The sequence below is a fragment of the Scardinius erythrophthalmus genome (genome assembly GCF_964197995.2).
Source record: "Scardinius erythrophthalmus genome assembly, chromosome: 15".
Classification (NCBI taxonomy): domain Eukaryota; kingdom Metazoa; phylum Chordata; class Actinopteri; order Cypriniformes; family Leuciscidae; genus Scardinius; species Scardinius erythrophthalmus.
In genome coordinates, this window is record NC_138235.1 from 37374789 (window position 1) to 37391257 (window position 16469).

At 38.1% G+C, this 16469-nt stretch overlaps 1 protein-coding gene across 2 annotated transcripts; it reads left to right on the forward strand.

The window, feature by feature from the left end:
- Nucleotides 1-4623: 4623 nt before the first annotated feature.
- LOC308703672 (uncharacterized protein) lies at nt 4624-15806 on the forward strand. 2 transcript variants are annotated; one of them, XM_081387416.1, is made up of 5 exons: nt 4624-4755; nt 7433-7762; nt 9545-9726; nt 13873-13928; nt 14056-15806. In XM_081387416.1, the coding sequence occupies exons 2-5, from the start codon at nt 7489-7491 to the stop codon at nt 14162-14164; spliced, it is 621 nt and encodes a 206-aa protein (XP_081243542.1). In that variant the 5' UTR covers nt 4624-4755; nt 7433-7488; the 3' UTR covers nt 14165-15806. The 2 variants fall into 2 exon arrangements, with proteins under 2 accessions (XP_081243542.1, XP_081243541.1); XM_081387415.1 differs by lacking the exon at nt 4624-4755 and adding an exon at nt 5893-6122.
- Nucleotides 15807-16469: the final 663 nt, after the last annotated feature.

Sequence of the window (16469 nt, forward strand, 5' to 3'; positions counted from 1 at the left end):
AAATTACTAATGAAATCTAATTGGTTGTAGAGATTTTGATGAAAATGTGCTAGGCTCTGGAATACGCCTTTCCCCCTATAGCAACGCGTCATATGACGTATGCCGAGGTAAATATGAGCTCGCGTTCAGCCAGCGCTCTCATTGTGGGTGTAGTAGTTAGAGCAGTAGTGAGCGACAGAGAAAGTTTTAGATCGAGTTTTAGAGAAGCCATAATGGTAAATTATTGTGTTTGTGCTGGTTGCACAAAATCCAGCCTGTCAGGACATCGTGTCCATCATTTTCCTTCTAGGAAAAACAAGGCTTTTCGTTCTTGGGTGCGTTTTGTTCAGGTGAAGAGAGCAGACTTCACTGCCGCGTCTGTCACCGCACACTCGGTCGTTTGTATTATATGCTCATAATTATATGCCTGTGGGCCATCATAGACATGCTCGTCGGAGAACTCGGTTTCTTCATTCACATCCATTGTAATTTGTAACCTGAGCTCTTTCAGTGCACGCATCTTCGGGTTCTCCCGCCGGATGTAGGCGCGAGCACAACATCAACTGGCAAACGCAATGTAAGCGGAACGAAACTGAGCTACTCGTTATTGTGTTTGTGTGGACCGTTTATCAGTTTGGACCAGTGCAGCACGAGCCTGATCAAGCAACACTGTAACTGCGAGATCCAGTAAATAAAGCATTTGAATTCGCCACTGAAGTAATAACATTGCTGCGAGATCTAGTGAGAAATATTCACATTTCTCCGTTATTAACGGATCAAACAGCGCTGACGTGGAAACCAGGAATAAACATTGTGCAATGAATGAACGAACTATCCAGTGTCCACAGATCAGCAACATTCACCATGGCTTTACTGTAGTAACACTAACTGCAACCATGGAAGTTTGGCATTTTCCACTAAGTAGTGTTGCTTTCGTCAACGAAAATTATGACGAAATATTGTCGTCAACGAACCGTTATCACCTGACGAAAACGAGACGAGACTAGACGTAAATGCATGGTCATGTGACGATGACTAAAATACATGTATAATGCAATATCGTTGACGAATAAAAACGAGACTAAATGTGGTTTAAAAAATAAAAACTATGCTAAAATGTCTCTTCATTTTCGTTGACCAAAACGAGACGAGACGAAATGTAACGTCACGACGAATGAGAGAGTTGTGCGTGAACCATAGCTTTGTCGGCTTTAAATTCTGGATTGCGATCTGGTCACCCGATTATCAGCGAATTTAACCATATATTACTCCATTAGTTATTCTATTAAAATGTCTCATTGATATATTTGACACATTCATAATCATTACTTTTGCTGGTTCTTTGTGACAGCTGTTATGTGCGTTATTGGCAGCGTCTCTTGTTACATGAACACGTCACCGCATCAGCGCCAGAACATGGAGATTTTATTTTAGAGTAGATATAATCGCACAACCTATTCGATATTTTATAATTAAATAAACTAATCGAATATCCAAAAATCGTGACTCATCCCTGCATGGAATCTTTTGTTTCTTTTCCCAAATCTTCACTCACGTCACGTCTCACCCATTTTCTAAAGGTAGGCCTATTATAAACGTTTCTTGGTTCGCTTTAAAATAGGGCTATTATATTCGTATTCTTTACTGTGGTAAAGTAGAAAAACGCTGTAGGACAGATAGCCTACATTTGTACTTGCATGTCAAATTCTTTTTAACACAGTTTGTGCTTGTTATATTAGACATTGGGCGCGAGTTTAGTTGTAAAGCGCGTTTGACACGTGTGGGTGATTTTTAGTTTCACTTTCTCTGGCAGCGCAATCTCAAACACAGCCTAAATATCTCGCCCTTGTGGAGGATAAAATTCGCTCTTCAAACCAATTTACATCAAGTAGAAAACACGAAGATATCATAAAGAGATCGATATCTTCGTGTTTTCCTGCTCTTGTCCCACATCCCTCTCAAAGCGCAGAGCGTATCACGCGTCTTTGTGTGGAAATATAAAACGAGTTGTTGTTTTTTAATAACCCCCAACCACCGCCGGTAGTTGGTCCATTACCGCGGTGGTAAAAAAACCTGCCACCGTCACAGCCCTAAATATAGGCCTACTAAATAGCCTATAATAAGATAGTACTAAATCTATCTATCTATGTACTAAAAAGAGACTAAAATACAATTTTCATTGACTAAAACTAGACTAAAATGTCATCAGTTTTCGTCGACTAAAACTAGACTAAAATGTCATCAGTTTTCGTTGACTAAAACTAGACTAAAATGTCATCAGTTTTCGTCGACTAAAACTTGACTAGACTAAAAAGAGTATGAATGTGACTAAAACTAATAAAAACTAAAATGACAGCCTGACACAAAGACTAGACTAAAACTAAAATTAAAACAGGCCGCCAAAAACAACACTACCACTAAGGCCCAGTATGCATCCACCTCCCTGCAACACTGACTTTCCTCAGCTGTAAACATTGCCTCGCATTTCCCACACAAGCACCTACGGAACAAAAAATGTTAGCAGGAATAAATATCTCTCTGTCTCTCGATGAGAAACCGCTAAGTTATATCACGTAACGTTAGTCTGGGCGGATATTAATGAGCATGACAAACGCCTGATCAAAGCTTAGTTTCTGTTATTGTAAGTTCCAATATGTTCTGTCTAACATTGATCCTGGCCTGTCCCTGCTCTCTTGGCAGCCTAGCAGGCTAATAATTGTATGGCTGTGGTCCGTCAACAATTTCCTCAGCGTCCGAAATGTCATTGCAATCCATTTTTCCCTGTTGTTTGAATCGACCGCTCTCCCTCGTGCTACGTCACGACTCTCGCCCGTCACGCCCATTTTCAGATGCGGAAGTAAAATTTTCTCACAAAAACGACTCCAGAAGCCACTGTAGCGTATTTATAATTTTTTTTTTAAGAAAATCTAGTTCCTACATTATTTTTCTATACATTGACTTGTTGGGTCTTCTAACCTGCAAGTTGCTCTTTAACTACTAGGCTATTATTCATTTTAACTATACGTCTTATTAAAACGTCCACAAATGTGGTAAAACCTTGTTCAATGTTTCCCGGTGAATATGTATGATTCATGTGTGTTCACATTCACAGAGATCATCGTCCCCCAACGGTGAACCATTGTAATTTCGAAACAGTGACATAACAAAGGTTGAAGATATATGCGTTCTTCAGCGATCTTGCATCCTTGCCTTGGGTGCTTCTCATTTTTTATTTGTGCTTGTGAAATTGGCTACGCATGTGTGAATGTTTCTTTTTTTGTTGTTGTTATTGTTGTTGTTGCTTGAATTATTAATGAGACATCTGGCTCAATGTCGCCTGTTTTTCTGTAACACTCCCTCATTTCCTTACTCTACTTTGTCAAGTTATCTTAACTATTTTTTTAAAACTCTTTTTCAGAACATTTCTGCTTTTTCTTTGTTACTGTAAATGCACTAAGTGACAGTTGTTGTTTCCGTCATTTACATACATGCCAACCCTCCCGATTTTTCCGGGAGACTCCCGAATTTCAAAGCCCCTCCCGAAAATCTCCCGGACCGACCTTTCTCCCGAATTTCTCCCGATTTCCACCCGGACAACAATATTGCTTCACCATCCGTCACTGGGCGCCGTTTCAGTCCAAACGCTTGCGCTCCCATGGCGTCTGTCGTTGCTATGCAACCAAACTGCGCTCTCCATGATGACGACGAAGAAGTATCAGCAAAGGATTAATTGATTTCTAGCCCTCGCATTAGCTTTACTACTAGATATATTTCTGGAGACGAGAAGGAAAAACCCGCCTGGAAAAACTAGCGCACCACGTTGATTCCATTTTGAGCGCGCTCGCCTACGGTCGGTTGAAATAACACCCTAGAAGCAGACGTCTGAAATGAAAGGCAAGAACAGCTATTTATTTAGCTTTAGACTGTTACATGAAAATTAAAAAATGAAATGTCATAATTATAATGTTTTGAGAGTTTACTTAAGTAATTGTTGCATTAGGCTATGAATTAATAAATGTTTATTGATAAGATCTAGCTATTTCATGTCTTTTCATTTACAGTAGCATGAACCACGAGTATAGTTTTGATAAGAAATCAACTAGCAAAAATCAGTAGTCGTGCCCCCCCCCCCCCCGTCCTTTTGAATATCTCCCGAATTCTGAGGTCTCAAGGTTGGCAAGTATGGTCATTTAAGCAGTTTTTCCTTTCCATCTGCTCTTCAACAATCTGACCATTTGTGTCTGTCTTAAATATAGCCTCTCTCTCTCTCTCTCTCTCTCTCTCACACACACACACACACACACACACATATACATATATATAGTTCAGTTGAATGATAACATTACATTTGCCCTCTTTATTGCTGTTAAACTGAATGTACGAAGCGAACTATCCACAACTTGAGTGTAATTGCGTGTGAAAGTTCAGTTCAGTTGTGTCAATTGCTATGTGTGTAGGCTGTAACACCACTATACACTAGTGAGTCATATCACCCCAACGGAAACTTCCTTCCTGCTGTCTGCTAACAAACCTTCTGCCACAACCTTCATAAGGAGAACACTTCTGCTCACAGGCGACTCGTGGCGTTTCATCCGAGCACAGCCAATCAGTGCGTCAGAGAATTGCGGACTCAACACTCTATTGGCTGTTACGCTGTAACCAGAGCTGGTTTCGTTGTGGGTTGTTTTCGGAATAGGCGGACGACGTATAAAATCTACCCCCTTTGCAAGAACTGAAACGATGAGCTGTTTTCTCAAACCTTCCTCGCTGTCACAAGTAAGTAAAATCACATCAGTAATTCACATCGTAGAGTATGAATCTGTTAATTAGATATAACCTAAATATGACTGTATATGTTAGACTAACATACTGCATATTTAACAGTTAACAAATTGCGTTGTTTAATAAATAGTAGAGTATACAATATACCATGACGTTTTAAAGTAATATAAAAGAGCATTTCTTTTATAACTCGGAATTTTGATAGTGGTGGGCAGATCGAGGCTTCGTGAAACTGAAACAATTGAAGCAAATGTCGTGTATTGTGTGTGTCGAGGCCGAGGCCAGGCATAGACTGTAAAAAAACAAATTGTCCAGGGTGGGTGCCCCTAGTGGTCACCATTTGTAACTGCAACAAAAATCCGTGCCAAACATGCATAAAAACACCTTTTACAGATCTATTGTAATTTTTCTTATTGAAAGTAAAACCTTTCAAATGCAATTGTCTAATAAGATTATCAAGTGCCTATATGTATTTTATCAGTTGTCAGGGTTTATTTTGTTTGTTCTATGAATGGCTCAGCTAAACAGGCCAATAATAGACTATTAACCACCGTTATTCATTTTAAATATACTAATGTCTAATTAAAACGTCTACAAATGTACAAAAGAGATCAGGTACCCACAGACGCCTGTCCGTGTGTTCTCAGTGACTCGTGATTCATGGGTTGACCGAGATCTGCTCCCAGCAGTTATGACGTCATGAAGCCTTGTTCACGGAAATCACGTGACTTTGGCCGTTTTGATTTATTTTTTACAGTCTATGGTTTTGATACATGCTCCGAACCATTGACTCGGGACAAAAGATTCGTAAAGGTTTCGAAGCTTCATGAAGCAGTGTTTTGAAATCGCCATCACTAAATTTAGACTTGCTTATAAAATTACTGAAACCTATTGTTGGCGTGGGTCAGAGCCCTTCTCTGCGTGGGTGCGTTTAGCTTTTTTTGGCCGTCACTCACAGACTCACCGGCGACCGGCAAAAGAGTCTACATCTTATTGGCTGCCGTCGTTGAACAAAACAAACCCTGATTGGTCATGTCGTCGTGTTGGACCAGGAAGCGGCGCGCGGACCTATCGGAATTATGGCTAGGTTCAGTTAAAGAAGGTGTGATTGGACCCTTTAGCTCCACCTGGTATAGTAGTGTTTTTTTTTTTACAGTCTGTGGCTACTGCTGACACGCGCCATATTGTTATCGTAAAGCTATACAGTGAACACACCCAAATAGGACTAACGTTATACGCAATTCGCATCGCTAGAGTTTGCTTCCAGGCTGTAACGTTAATTATTTGTTTTGATTTTTCACACAAAAAAATGTTCAAGATGTTCACTGTAGTCTGGCTCTTTATCGCTACTAACGTTACAGGTAGGTGGGCAGTTCTGTGTGGACATTATAGTGAATGGATCCGAAACCCAGTATTAAACGGGCTTAAGTGCTAAATAAGACCGTAGTGCCGATAAGCTCCGCCGTTACCGGTGTTTGTGCCGCTCTCGACCCGTCAGAGTTAAATTAGCACTGAATAGGCTCGTGTGATTGTGTTTCATGCTTCAGAATCTCTGTTAGGGAACGTAGTGAGTGAGCATCGATGCTCTGGTTTCTTAGTTCATATTTATTTGACTAGTTTTCTTTTTGTTTCTTTCTTCCCTTAAAAAAAACTTTTTTTTATTTAAACAATAATATCATCATAATATTTTATTGTGATCTACAGTCTAATCAAGTTTAAAGAAAAATTAAATGGTATACAACGGCAGCAGTTTCTGATTATTTCTTGGTCTGAATAGTCTACATAATGAATATAAGTCAAATACATAATGTAAATTAAATATTTTTACATTTACAATATATTAGTTCTCCAGACACACCTTTTCCCACATGTTAGTTTCTAAAGTGAAAACCTTAGTAACACTGTAACCTTCTTGCATGTTGGTCTACATTAAAAACATCTGGACATACACACACTTTGACATTTTGTGGTGTTGTGGTGAGCATTATGTGATGTTGGGTTATCAGTTTTAAGGGGCTTTAGCCTACTCTGTATTGCAGTATTTGCCTGTCATTTCCTGATTTGGGTTTACAGACCGTGGTTTGGTTGCCATTTTCTTTTTCATGTTCTTTGATTAACTTTGTTTTGATAAACCACCGTGTGGATTTGTTAGTTCAGCTTTGCTGTCTCTTGAGCAGTATTGCTTTGTTAAAATTACTTTTTCTATGAATCTATTTTACTTTTTCTAAAGAAGCCTTTGTAATTGCTTTGTAACAATTGTGGTCTGAAGAGTTGTGTGACAGGAGACTGGAGCTCAAACAAACTAAATTATTTTTATTTATTTTGTTAAATCTCTACCTGAGGCGGAAGGACTGAACAGTGATCCTGATTTGTAATCATTTTATCTACAAGAACAAAACTAGCCGCTTTAGTATCTAGGCATTTTGTGGTTTCAAACATGCTGTATATTTCTATAGTAAAATTACACCTTTATATGTCAAAATATCACATGTAATTCATGACCCCTTTAATACATTCAGTTAATTAAAAAAAAGTGATACATAATAATCAGGTTTGGAACCAATTATGGTACTTCTACCTCACTAACGGCTGTTGGAATACATAAGACAACTTGGAAAACTTCTAAAATATAGTAAATAATTTCCTTCTTTGTGTATTTCTTTCTAAACAGTTGCTGCGCATGTTGCTGGGTCCAAGTTGGAGGCAACGGAAGGACAAAATGTTTCCATGCACTTCGAAACTGGACTGGAGAGAGTCGATGACGCGAGAATCATTTTTGAAAGAGAAAGCAAGGGAAAACAGTTGCTCGCACATTACTGTTCCCCTGCCGCTGTTCTCACCTGTCACCCCTTCGAAACACCTCAACAACTGCAAGTTAAAGGAGGAAATGTGTCCATGATTCTTGTGAATGTGAACAGGTCCAGATCAGGCCTCTATACAGCACAAGTCATCACTGCTGATAATCGGGTGTTTAAGGTGACTTCTACGCTTGTTGTAAACAGTAAGTATATTACTTTAATACAGAGGTCTTCAATCCTGCTCCTGGAGGGCCACTGTCCTGCAGAGTTTAGTTCCAGCACACCTGCCTTTTAATACTCAAGCGATTCTGAAGAGCTTGATGAGCTGATTCAGGTGTGTTTGATTAGGGTTGGAACTAAACTTTGCAGGACAGTGGCCCTCCAGGAGCAGGATTGAAGACCTCTGCTATAATAAATCTGTTTGCCTGTAATGTACCAGAATCAAGATGATGAGAGAGACAATATTAATGGTCATAACTGTGCTCATAAAGTCTTATTAGCTATCCACTGTCGGGTCAGGGTGAGCCAGGGCTTTAAACGGCCCATGCCAGGCTAATAGCCCCGGGTCTGGAGCACCGAACCCAAAATCTGCTGTGTTTCCACTGTCGGGCCAGAAGCTCCACAGCGCTTCACTAAAACACGGCCGTAACACGCCTCTCTGGAGCAACCTCACACTAACCCATCAGTTCACAAACAACTGGAGGTTTATCAGAAAACTAATCAGAAAGAAATCACTGGAAACAGCGAGATCGCAAAACAAACATGATAAAAGCGACCGTTTGCTGTCATTTTTGTTGTTTACTTGAATATTTAAACCCAAGCATTGATGTTTTACCACAGGTTTACAATAAAAAGCGATAACCATTTATCATAATGAATTAATTTGAGTCAAAATTGCACATTAGTCACACAGAAATAAAGTGGTTTACCGTCTATTTCACAAAAGAAAGAGGACACTTAGGCTACTTATTCCGTCGCGTCTGTTTCTGTTTATTTGGTAGTTAAATGACATATTTACACCACATTTAGAAAGAATGATAATTTCTACAAATATGCCACCAAAAATCCGACCTGAGGAGCTTTAGTACTCTCTCACAGTACAGTTCTATTTTCAGTCAGAGAAACAGAGGAATAAACTCACTAAAATTCTTACTTGACATTTACTTGAAACCGTTAAATGCTTCTCACAAAATCCTGAAAAAGATTGTAAGTGATTGCAATTTAGGCGTTGTTAATGATGTAAAGACTCAGGTGTGTGTCGCATTGTTTGATCCACAGCATGAAGTAAGGATGCGCCGATCTGATATTCAGTATCCGTATTCTGTATGCGATTTTTGCCGGAGCGGGTTTTTGTCAGACGGAACCGATCCAAATCCGATACTGTGCGTAAATTCACAGGATTTAAAAAATGTAAAGTAAAAACTTTTTTTTTTTTTTATTATCTACTTTTTACCCAGGTTTTGCTAAACTTATACCTCACATTATTTTCCATTTATATTTGTCAAAAGTCGTTGATGCAGCACAATAAGAGTATGTGCTTTTACTGAGAAATATAATAATATTGGACTGTGTTTAATACATAAAACATTAATCATCAGTTTCACACACACATAAGTAGGCTATAGATATTCTACAATGATGATCAATAAAAAAAATCGGTATCTGATCTGTGTCGGACGATATTCAGTATTATGGGTATCGGATTGGTTTTTCGGAAAAAATATCGGTGCATCCCTAATGTACAGATTTGGAGAAAGGAGAACAAATATTGTTTGCCTTGCGCTATTGCACTATTTCTCGGATAATTTGCATTTGATTCTGTTCAAACAAATCCTCATTTGGCTTTGATTAGTAAAGAGCAAAAGCTTGTCTGATAGTAACATTTGCTGAAGTAGGATTGGTCAGTAATGTTTTAAGGTGAAAAAGGTCGTTTGACTTGCAGTTTATAATCCTCTAATTGTCTCTGCTCCTGTTGTCTCTTCCAGAAGCTCCAGTTTCCTCCCGTCCAGCTCCTCCACACTCCACCTCCAGCCCAACACCTCTCAGCTCCTCCTCCAGCCCAACACCTCTCAGCTCCTCTGACCTACACTGGCTTCATGCCTTAATTCCAGTCGTCATCATCATCATCATCATCATCTTGTGCTTTTGCTTCTGGAAACTCAGGAAGGCAAGTATTACTTACATGTATTATTTTATCAATGGTTATGAGCAGCGCTGCAGTTCTAATAAAGTCGCTGCTAAACCCAGGATAGTTTAGTTGTCCTCCTGAGCTCTTCTGTATCACTAAAGGCTCGGGTATACTTCAGTTTCCACATCTGGACGTGTATCACGCACATTCTGGCTGAGTTCGCACATGGCCGAGTTCGACACATGCGCAGTACAATTGTTGAATGACATCTTTGACGCTCTTCATCGAGCGCTTGCACAGATACACACAGAAGTGTTTAAAATCAGGCGTCTATCAGTGGATCACTAATATATTCCCTGATAGACGGATCCGCTTAGACGCTGTTTTCAAACGCTCCCGTGTGAATCTGTGTGAGCACTCTATGAAGAGCCAAGAGCGTCAAACAACATGTTTTTGAAGTGTTGATCATTGAAGTGAATCAGAGACATGCTTAATGATAGAAGGAAATGCTGGTATTGTCACATTTTTAAATGTCAGTACTGACTTGGTACCAAAGTTGGTAATTTTGAGAACTCGCGCTTGAGCCAAATAAGCAAGCTGACATTAGGGTGTTGTAGGATTGAAAATAATACAAGATATTTTAAATGAACAAAGATATTTGCTTGACTGTTTTTCTACCCCCCTCTTCCTACCACAATGACCATTTGGAGTTCCTAAGGCACAGAGGGGCTGATAGTGATCTAGGCTTGCAGGCCAAATGTTTGTACTTTGGGGGTCAATGAATTGTCACACCTTTAGTACAGTGGTGGAAGTGTAATTATCTGATTGGTCAGTTTGAATGTCTCACAGATGGGTTTTAGTCACATGGTCAAGGAAAGGATAAAACAAGATTGTAACTGTTGCTCTGTCTCTTTGATGCTCTGGCTATCTTCTTCTCTGGGTCCCTTTCTTGGGGCCTCCTCTTTCTCTCTCTCTCTCTCTCTCTCTCTCTCTCTCTCTCTCTCTCTCTCTCTCTCTCTCTCTCTCTCTCTCTCTCTCTCTCTCTCTCTCTCTCTCTCTCTCTCTCTCTCTCTCTCTCTCTCTCTCTCTCTCTCTCTCTCTCTTTCTCTCTCTCTCAGGTAACATTTTTCATATATGCTGGGTACAATTAATAATATAAGTTATCATCATCTCATACATATATTTTGTAACTATTTTAAGTGTAACCATAACCATATTTTGTCATTAAACCTTTTCAATTGCAACTAATGCACTAACAAGTTTTGATTTGGTATTGACTTTGAAGTGCTACATATTGCAATACAATATCGTCACTATCTATAGCAACGCTCTCCCACAAATATTAAGCTATTGTAACTGCACTTATTTCCGTCGGTGGTATAAGTGGCAGTGGGTGGTTAAAGACAAGAAATGTGCAGTTTTCTACCATCTTGCCAATAACGTTTCTTTAGTCATTCGGCAGTTCTTGCAGCTTGAACCACTGCAGGAATTCCACCCTTACAATGTAAGGCCCGTTATATTAGTCCAATATGCCGGTCCGCCAATACACGGGGAAGGTTATCACATGTTCTGTCCTCACTCGTGCAAAGTATTGGTTGGTTAAATTTACAATACATTTAGTTATGTATTCTCTCGTTAATTCATCTGACTCCATAAATGAAAAGGTTTTAATGATATCTGTGGATCATTAATCATGAGTGAATGTTTGACTATTCCGTTTAACTCTTCAATGAAAATAATATCAAAGTCAGTTAGAATAATAAAATGTAACAATTTATTATGTCAGGTAAATGTATCATGCCAATTACATAATCAATTCAAAGATAATCGATACAAAACATCAAATGCTCTGGAATAGAGAGAAGATGCAAACCCAACATTAAGAAATACGTGAGGCTGAGAGATCTACATCTCCCAGCCTAACGGACCCATCTGAAATACAGAAAAGGCCCCGATCTCCCTGCTCCACTTCCTTAAATAGACAAACCTTTTCACCTGGAACCATGTGCTAACAATAGAAATTTGCATTCAGAGGTACACTGTAACACCTCTTGGGGGTGCGTGACCATTTGCTTGAGAGACCAACCCCTCCTTGTATGCTAGTTATCCATAAACCTTCAATAAACCTTGTGTTTCACTTATTCTGGAAATAGGACATTTGTACCAGTCGCACTGTGACATTTTAAATGATACCAAACATGAAAATACTCTGTGATAATCATTTACATTAAACTATATATTTTCTTAGGAGAAACCAGGTGATCATCTGAGTATGAGAGGGGGGGGTGAGGGGAGAGGGAAGGAGATGTAGATTAGGATGACTCGGAGGTGAGACTTTCGTCTCGATGGTGCACGAGGGCCAGTTCAAATGGTAATCTCCAGAGAGGTCCTTTTGTCCTCTCAGGGCCTGGTCACCCCCAAAACAGACTGTCTGGAATTTCCTAATTTATCAATTCTTACATGATCATTGAAGCCAATCAGAGATATATATGTTGAGCGTGTGAACATAATGGCTATTAATGGTGTTTAAGAATCTGTTTAACAGCGCGTAATGATAGAAGGAAATGCTGGTATTGTCACATTTTTAAATGTCAGTACTGACTTGGTACCGAAGTCGGTACTTTTGAGAACTCGCGCTTCAGCAAAATAAGCAAGCTGACATTAGTACAATCTGGATCTTGAATTTAGAATACATACAGATGTCATTCACGTCCTTCAGTTTGGCAAGAGTGCGATCGCACATGCTCTAGTGCATAAGAACGAGACTATGATTGAATCAGGAAATAAAGCAAAATAACTGAGAAATAGTCTTTGGATGCCATGTCCATAATTTATAGCAAAACATCTAGCATTAATTCGATCTTAAACAGATTCATTAAAATAAGTTATTACTCCACCACGTGCATGACATCATTAACCAACGTGGTTGAACAACCACTTTGCGACAATATGGTTTCGGGAAACAGTCGTGACTTGATTTCTTCAACGATGCATCACACTAAAGTAGTGAAGCAGCGAGCTATTTGAAGGCTAGTTTTAATGTATTATTTATTTGTTGTTATTTGTGTTATTTATTATTTATTTGTAATTGCATAAATTCCTTAAAGGAGAAGTTCACTTTAAAATGAAAATTCTGTCATCATTTACTCACCCTCATGTTGTTTCAAACCTGTATGAATTTCTTTCTTCTGCTGAACAGAAAGGAAGATATTTAGAAGAATATCAGTAACCAGACAGTTTCTGGTCTCATTGACTTCCATAGTAGGAAAAAAATATACTATGGAAGTCAATGGGACCCAAAAACTGTCTGGTTACTGATATTCTTCTAAATATCTTCCTTTCTGTTCAACAGAAGAAAGAAATTCATACAGGTTTGAAACAACATGAGGGTGAGTAAATGATGACAGAATTTTCATTTTAAAGTGAACTTCTCCTTTAATGTTTTTGTTTTCAAATACAGTAGTCATTATTTGAAGTGGATCAAAGAAGTTCATCAAAGTTGTCCTAAGACAAGAACGGGTATTGTTCAAAATTCATGTATGACTTTGAAAGGTTTTGATCCACTTCAAATGTTGGACAAATGGAATTTGACTGGTATTGGTACTGACTACTGAAATTTTGGTATCATGAATGTGAAACGTAGAGCTAAGCCTCTTTCTTTTTCTTTTTTCCTGTTTATGAGGTTTAATAACAGCCACTTTGAAGGTTTTTGAGGCATATCCTAATGACAATGATGAATTAATAATATTAGGAAGAGGATCTATGATTCTCTCAGTAGCATCTCTGGTATAGGGTCTGACATTTTAAACATAACATGTATTTGCATAATTAATTCTGAAAACTAAAACAAACTAAAAACACGGCACTCAAGTTAAATAAGTTAAACTTTTAAAAAACGCATCTCTAGACCATGCGTCCTGTGAACCAGCCCTTACTCCTGTTTATTATTGTGAAGATGCTTTGAAACAATTTCTATTGTATAAAGCATTATAAAAATAAAGGTGACTTGACTTTCATACATGTTTTTGATTTAGATGATTTAACAAGTTTAGACAGTGAATGGAATTGTTCCACTAGAGTGCAGAATAGCAGATGTTCCTGCATGGTTTTCCCCATTGTTTTATAGCAACTGTGTAAACGTCACCTTTTATTTGGTTTACATTGTGTTTTTGTGTTGACTTGCAGAAGAGTAACACAGCGGATGATGAAGAAAAAGCCACAGAAACTCCTGCTGTCTCCAGGTATGAAGATCTTCACTTCACTATTGTCTTTTCAGGTCTTTTGTTGCATCACATGACTTTTTCCATAAAGTAGGATATTTCATGTTGTTCCTCACTAAGGACAGTTTTCTGTTATTTTCTTTCCCAGATCCAGTGTCTCCACAAAAAACAACAATAGGAAAAAGGATTGCGGTGGTTGTGTAGCCGTCGCCATGAACGGCTGTGGAGAAAATGCTGAAGCTCTTCTTGGGTCTTAAAACACCTTAACCTCATCAAACTGTCAGTCCAAATCAAATTTTTGTGCATATTCAATCATGTTTAGTAAGTGTGAACTGCTAAAAAAAATCACATGAAATATGATTTTAACAAATCTGGTTTAATTTGAAAAAGATCAGTCTGGCAGCCTCTGATAGACGACTCACGTTTTTGGTTGCGCTCTATTTACAACATGTTTTTGCAGCGTTGTAGCCAATCACAATGTGTGAATGCAGTGGCCAGTGATAAGCATTTTAGTTATTAGCTTGTTAATTATGAGCTCTAAACACTTGTTTTAAGTTAACCAAACCCAATGTAAATATGAGATTGGATTATAACAGTTTTCACTCTGTTATATGTGAACCTGGATCACAAAACGGAGTCGCACGGGTGGCCAACAATACATTATATGGGTCAAAATTATCCATTTTTCTTTTATACCAAAAATCATGAGGATATTAAGTAAAGATCATGTTCCATGAAGATATTTAGTAAATTTCCTATTGTAAATAATATAAAACATGTATTTTTGTGAGTAAATGCAGCACAATCACGAACATAAATGAACAACTTTAAAGGAGATTTTCTCAGTTTCTATTTTTTTGCACCCTCAGATTCCAGATTTCAATAGTTGTATCTCGACCAAATATTGTCCTATCCAAACAAACCATACATCAGTGGAAAGCTCATTTGTTCAGCTTTCAGATGATGTATACATCTCGTTCAAAAAATGTACCCATGTGACTGGTTGTGTGCTCCAGGGTCACAAATATACAGTTTTCCCTCAGTCTGCAGCTGAACTGAAGTGACATGAGCTTTATTGATTATAAAGGCTGTGCTCTTTGCTTGCTTTCTGTATATAACCCATTCATAATTTAAAGTTTTATTTTTTATGCTGATACACACTGCTAATTTTCTGTAGTGACTGACAACCGAATTAAATTGCAGGCTTGAGATAGTGATAATCATATCAATGAACGGGACTAAAAACCCAGATGTTTAAATCTATCTGTGCATTAAGTGTTTCAGTGTAAGTGCTGTAGACCTTCTCCTGCTTCTGTTACTGTAACGTGTTACTTTGATTTTCATTTCATTACTAACTTTTCTTTAGTTTATCGCAGTGTTTATGAACTGAACAGTATTTGAAGGCTACATACTAAAGTTTTAATTGTATTTATTTATAGTCATCTATAGTATTTAAATGAACTAATTTATTGTTAAAAGTGTTTTTGCAATGGTACCAAAATTGGTTCAGAGAACTGTGAAATTTGACTGTTATTGGTACTGAATACTGACATTTGTGCCATGATCTGCCTAATTGCGATCATATTTCAGTCGGACACAGTCCTCAAGCTCAAATGAATGTAGCCGATGAACCTGAGCTGTCAGATGCAGCTTCTTCTTCAGCACAACTATCCTTACATTGAAGAAGTGTGTCTTTTTAAACCCCAGTGCCTCATAGAGTCAGAGAGACTGTAGCTAGAGATCTTCCCAAGTGCTTTCTGGTTTTGTGTGCAATATGAAGTGATCAGTGAATGTGCTGTGGTCATTTATGCTGTCTGTGGATCAGATGATACTGTATGAAAGGAGATTCAATGTCTATCGCTATATTTCCAGAATAAATATATCTTTTTGTAACCCTTTTCCACAGCGTTGACTGGTGTTTTCTGCTTGGTTAAACTTCACTTCACTGCTTAAGTAATTATCATAAATGTTAAATGATACACATTCATTTATTTAGTGTACAGTTTAATATGACGACATTTATTGATGAAATACACATTTGTTTAAATTAAAGTATATGTGGAGTAAAAATATCAGACCTGAAGTAATACAGATTGAATTTGTATTTGAACTTGTAAGCTGGTATTAATGTTAATAATCTGTATTTTTAATTGTTTTAAGAAGTACAGTTATACAGCTTTTATTATATTGTTGAGATTGCAGGTTTGATGTAGGCCTATCATAGAGATGAACAGAAGCTTCTACAGCAGATCTTCAATCAGATCAACACATCATGATTTATGTTCGGATATGCGCACTTGCAGTCTTTATAAAATAATGGAAAATAATTAGTGTGAATTTAGTTATTTTGCCAAAACAGCCCAACTACCCGTCCCGATGTGAATAATGGAGTACACTAAGACAGGAGTGAACATCATATTTGACCTTCCAAACCATAAAGCCATGCAAAGAACATGTTTTTTTTTTTTTCAGCTTTCAGGTCGCAATTCATTAACAACATATTGTAAAAAACATTAAAAAATGTCCTGAGTAGAGCCAGATCTGTTTCAATTCTGTAATTTC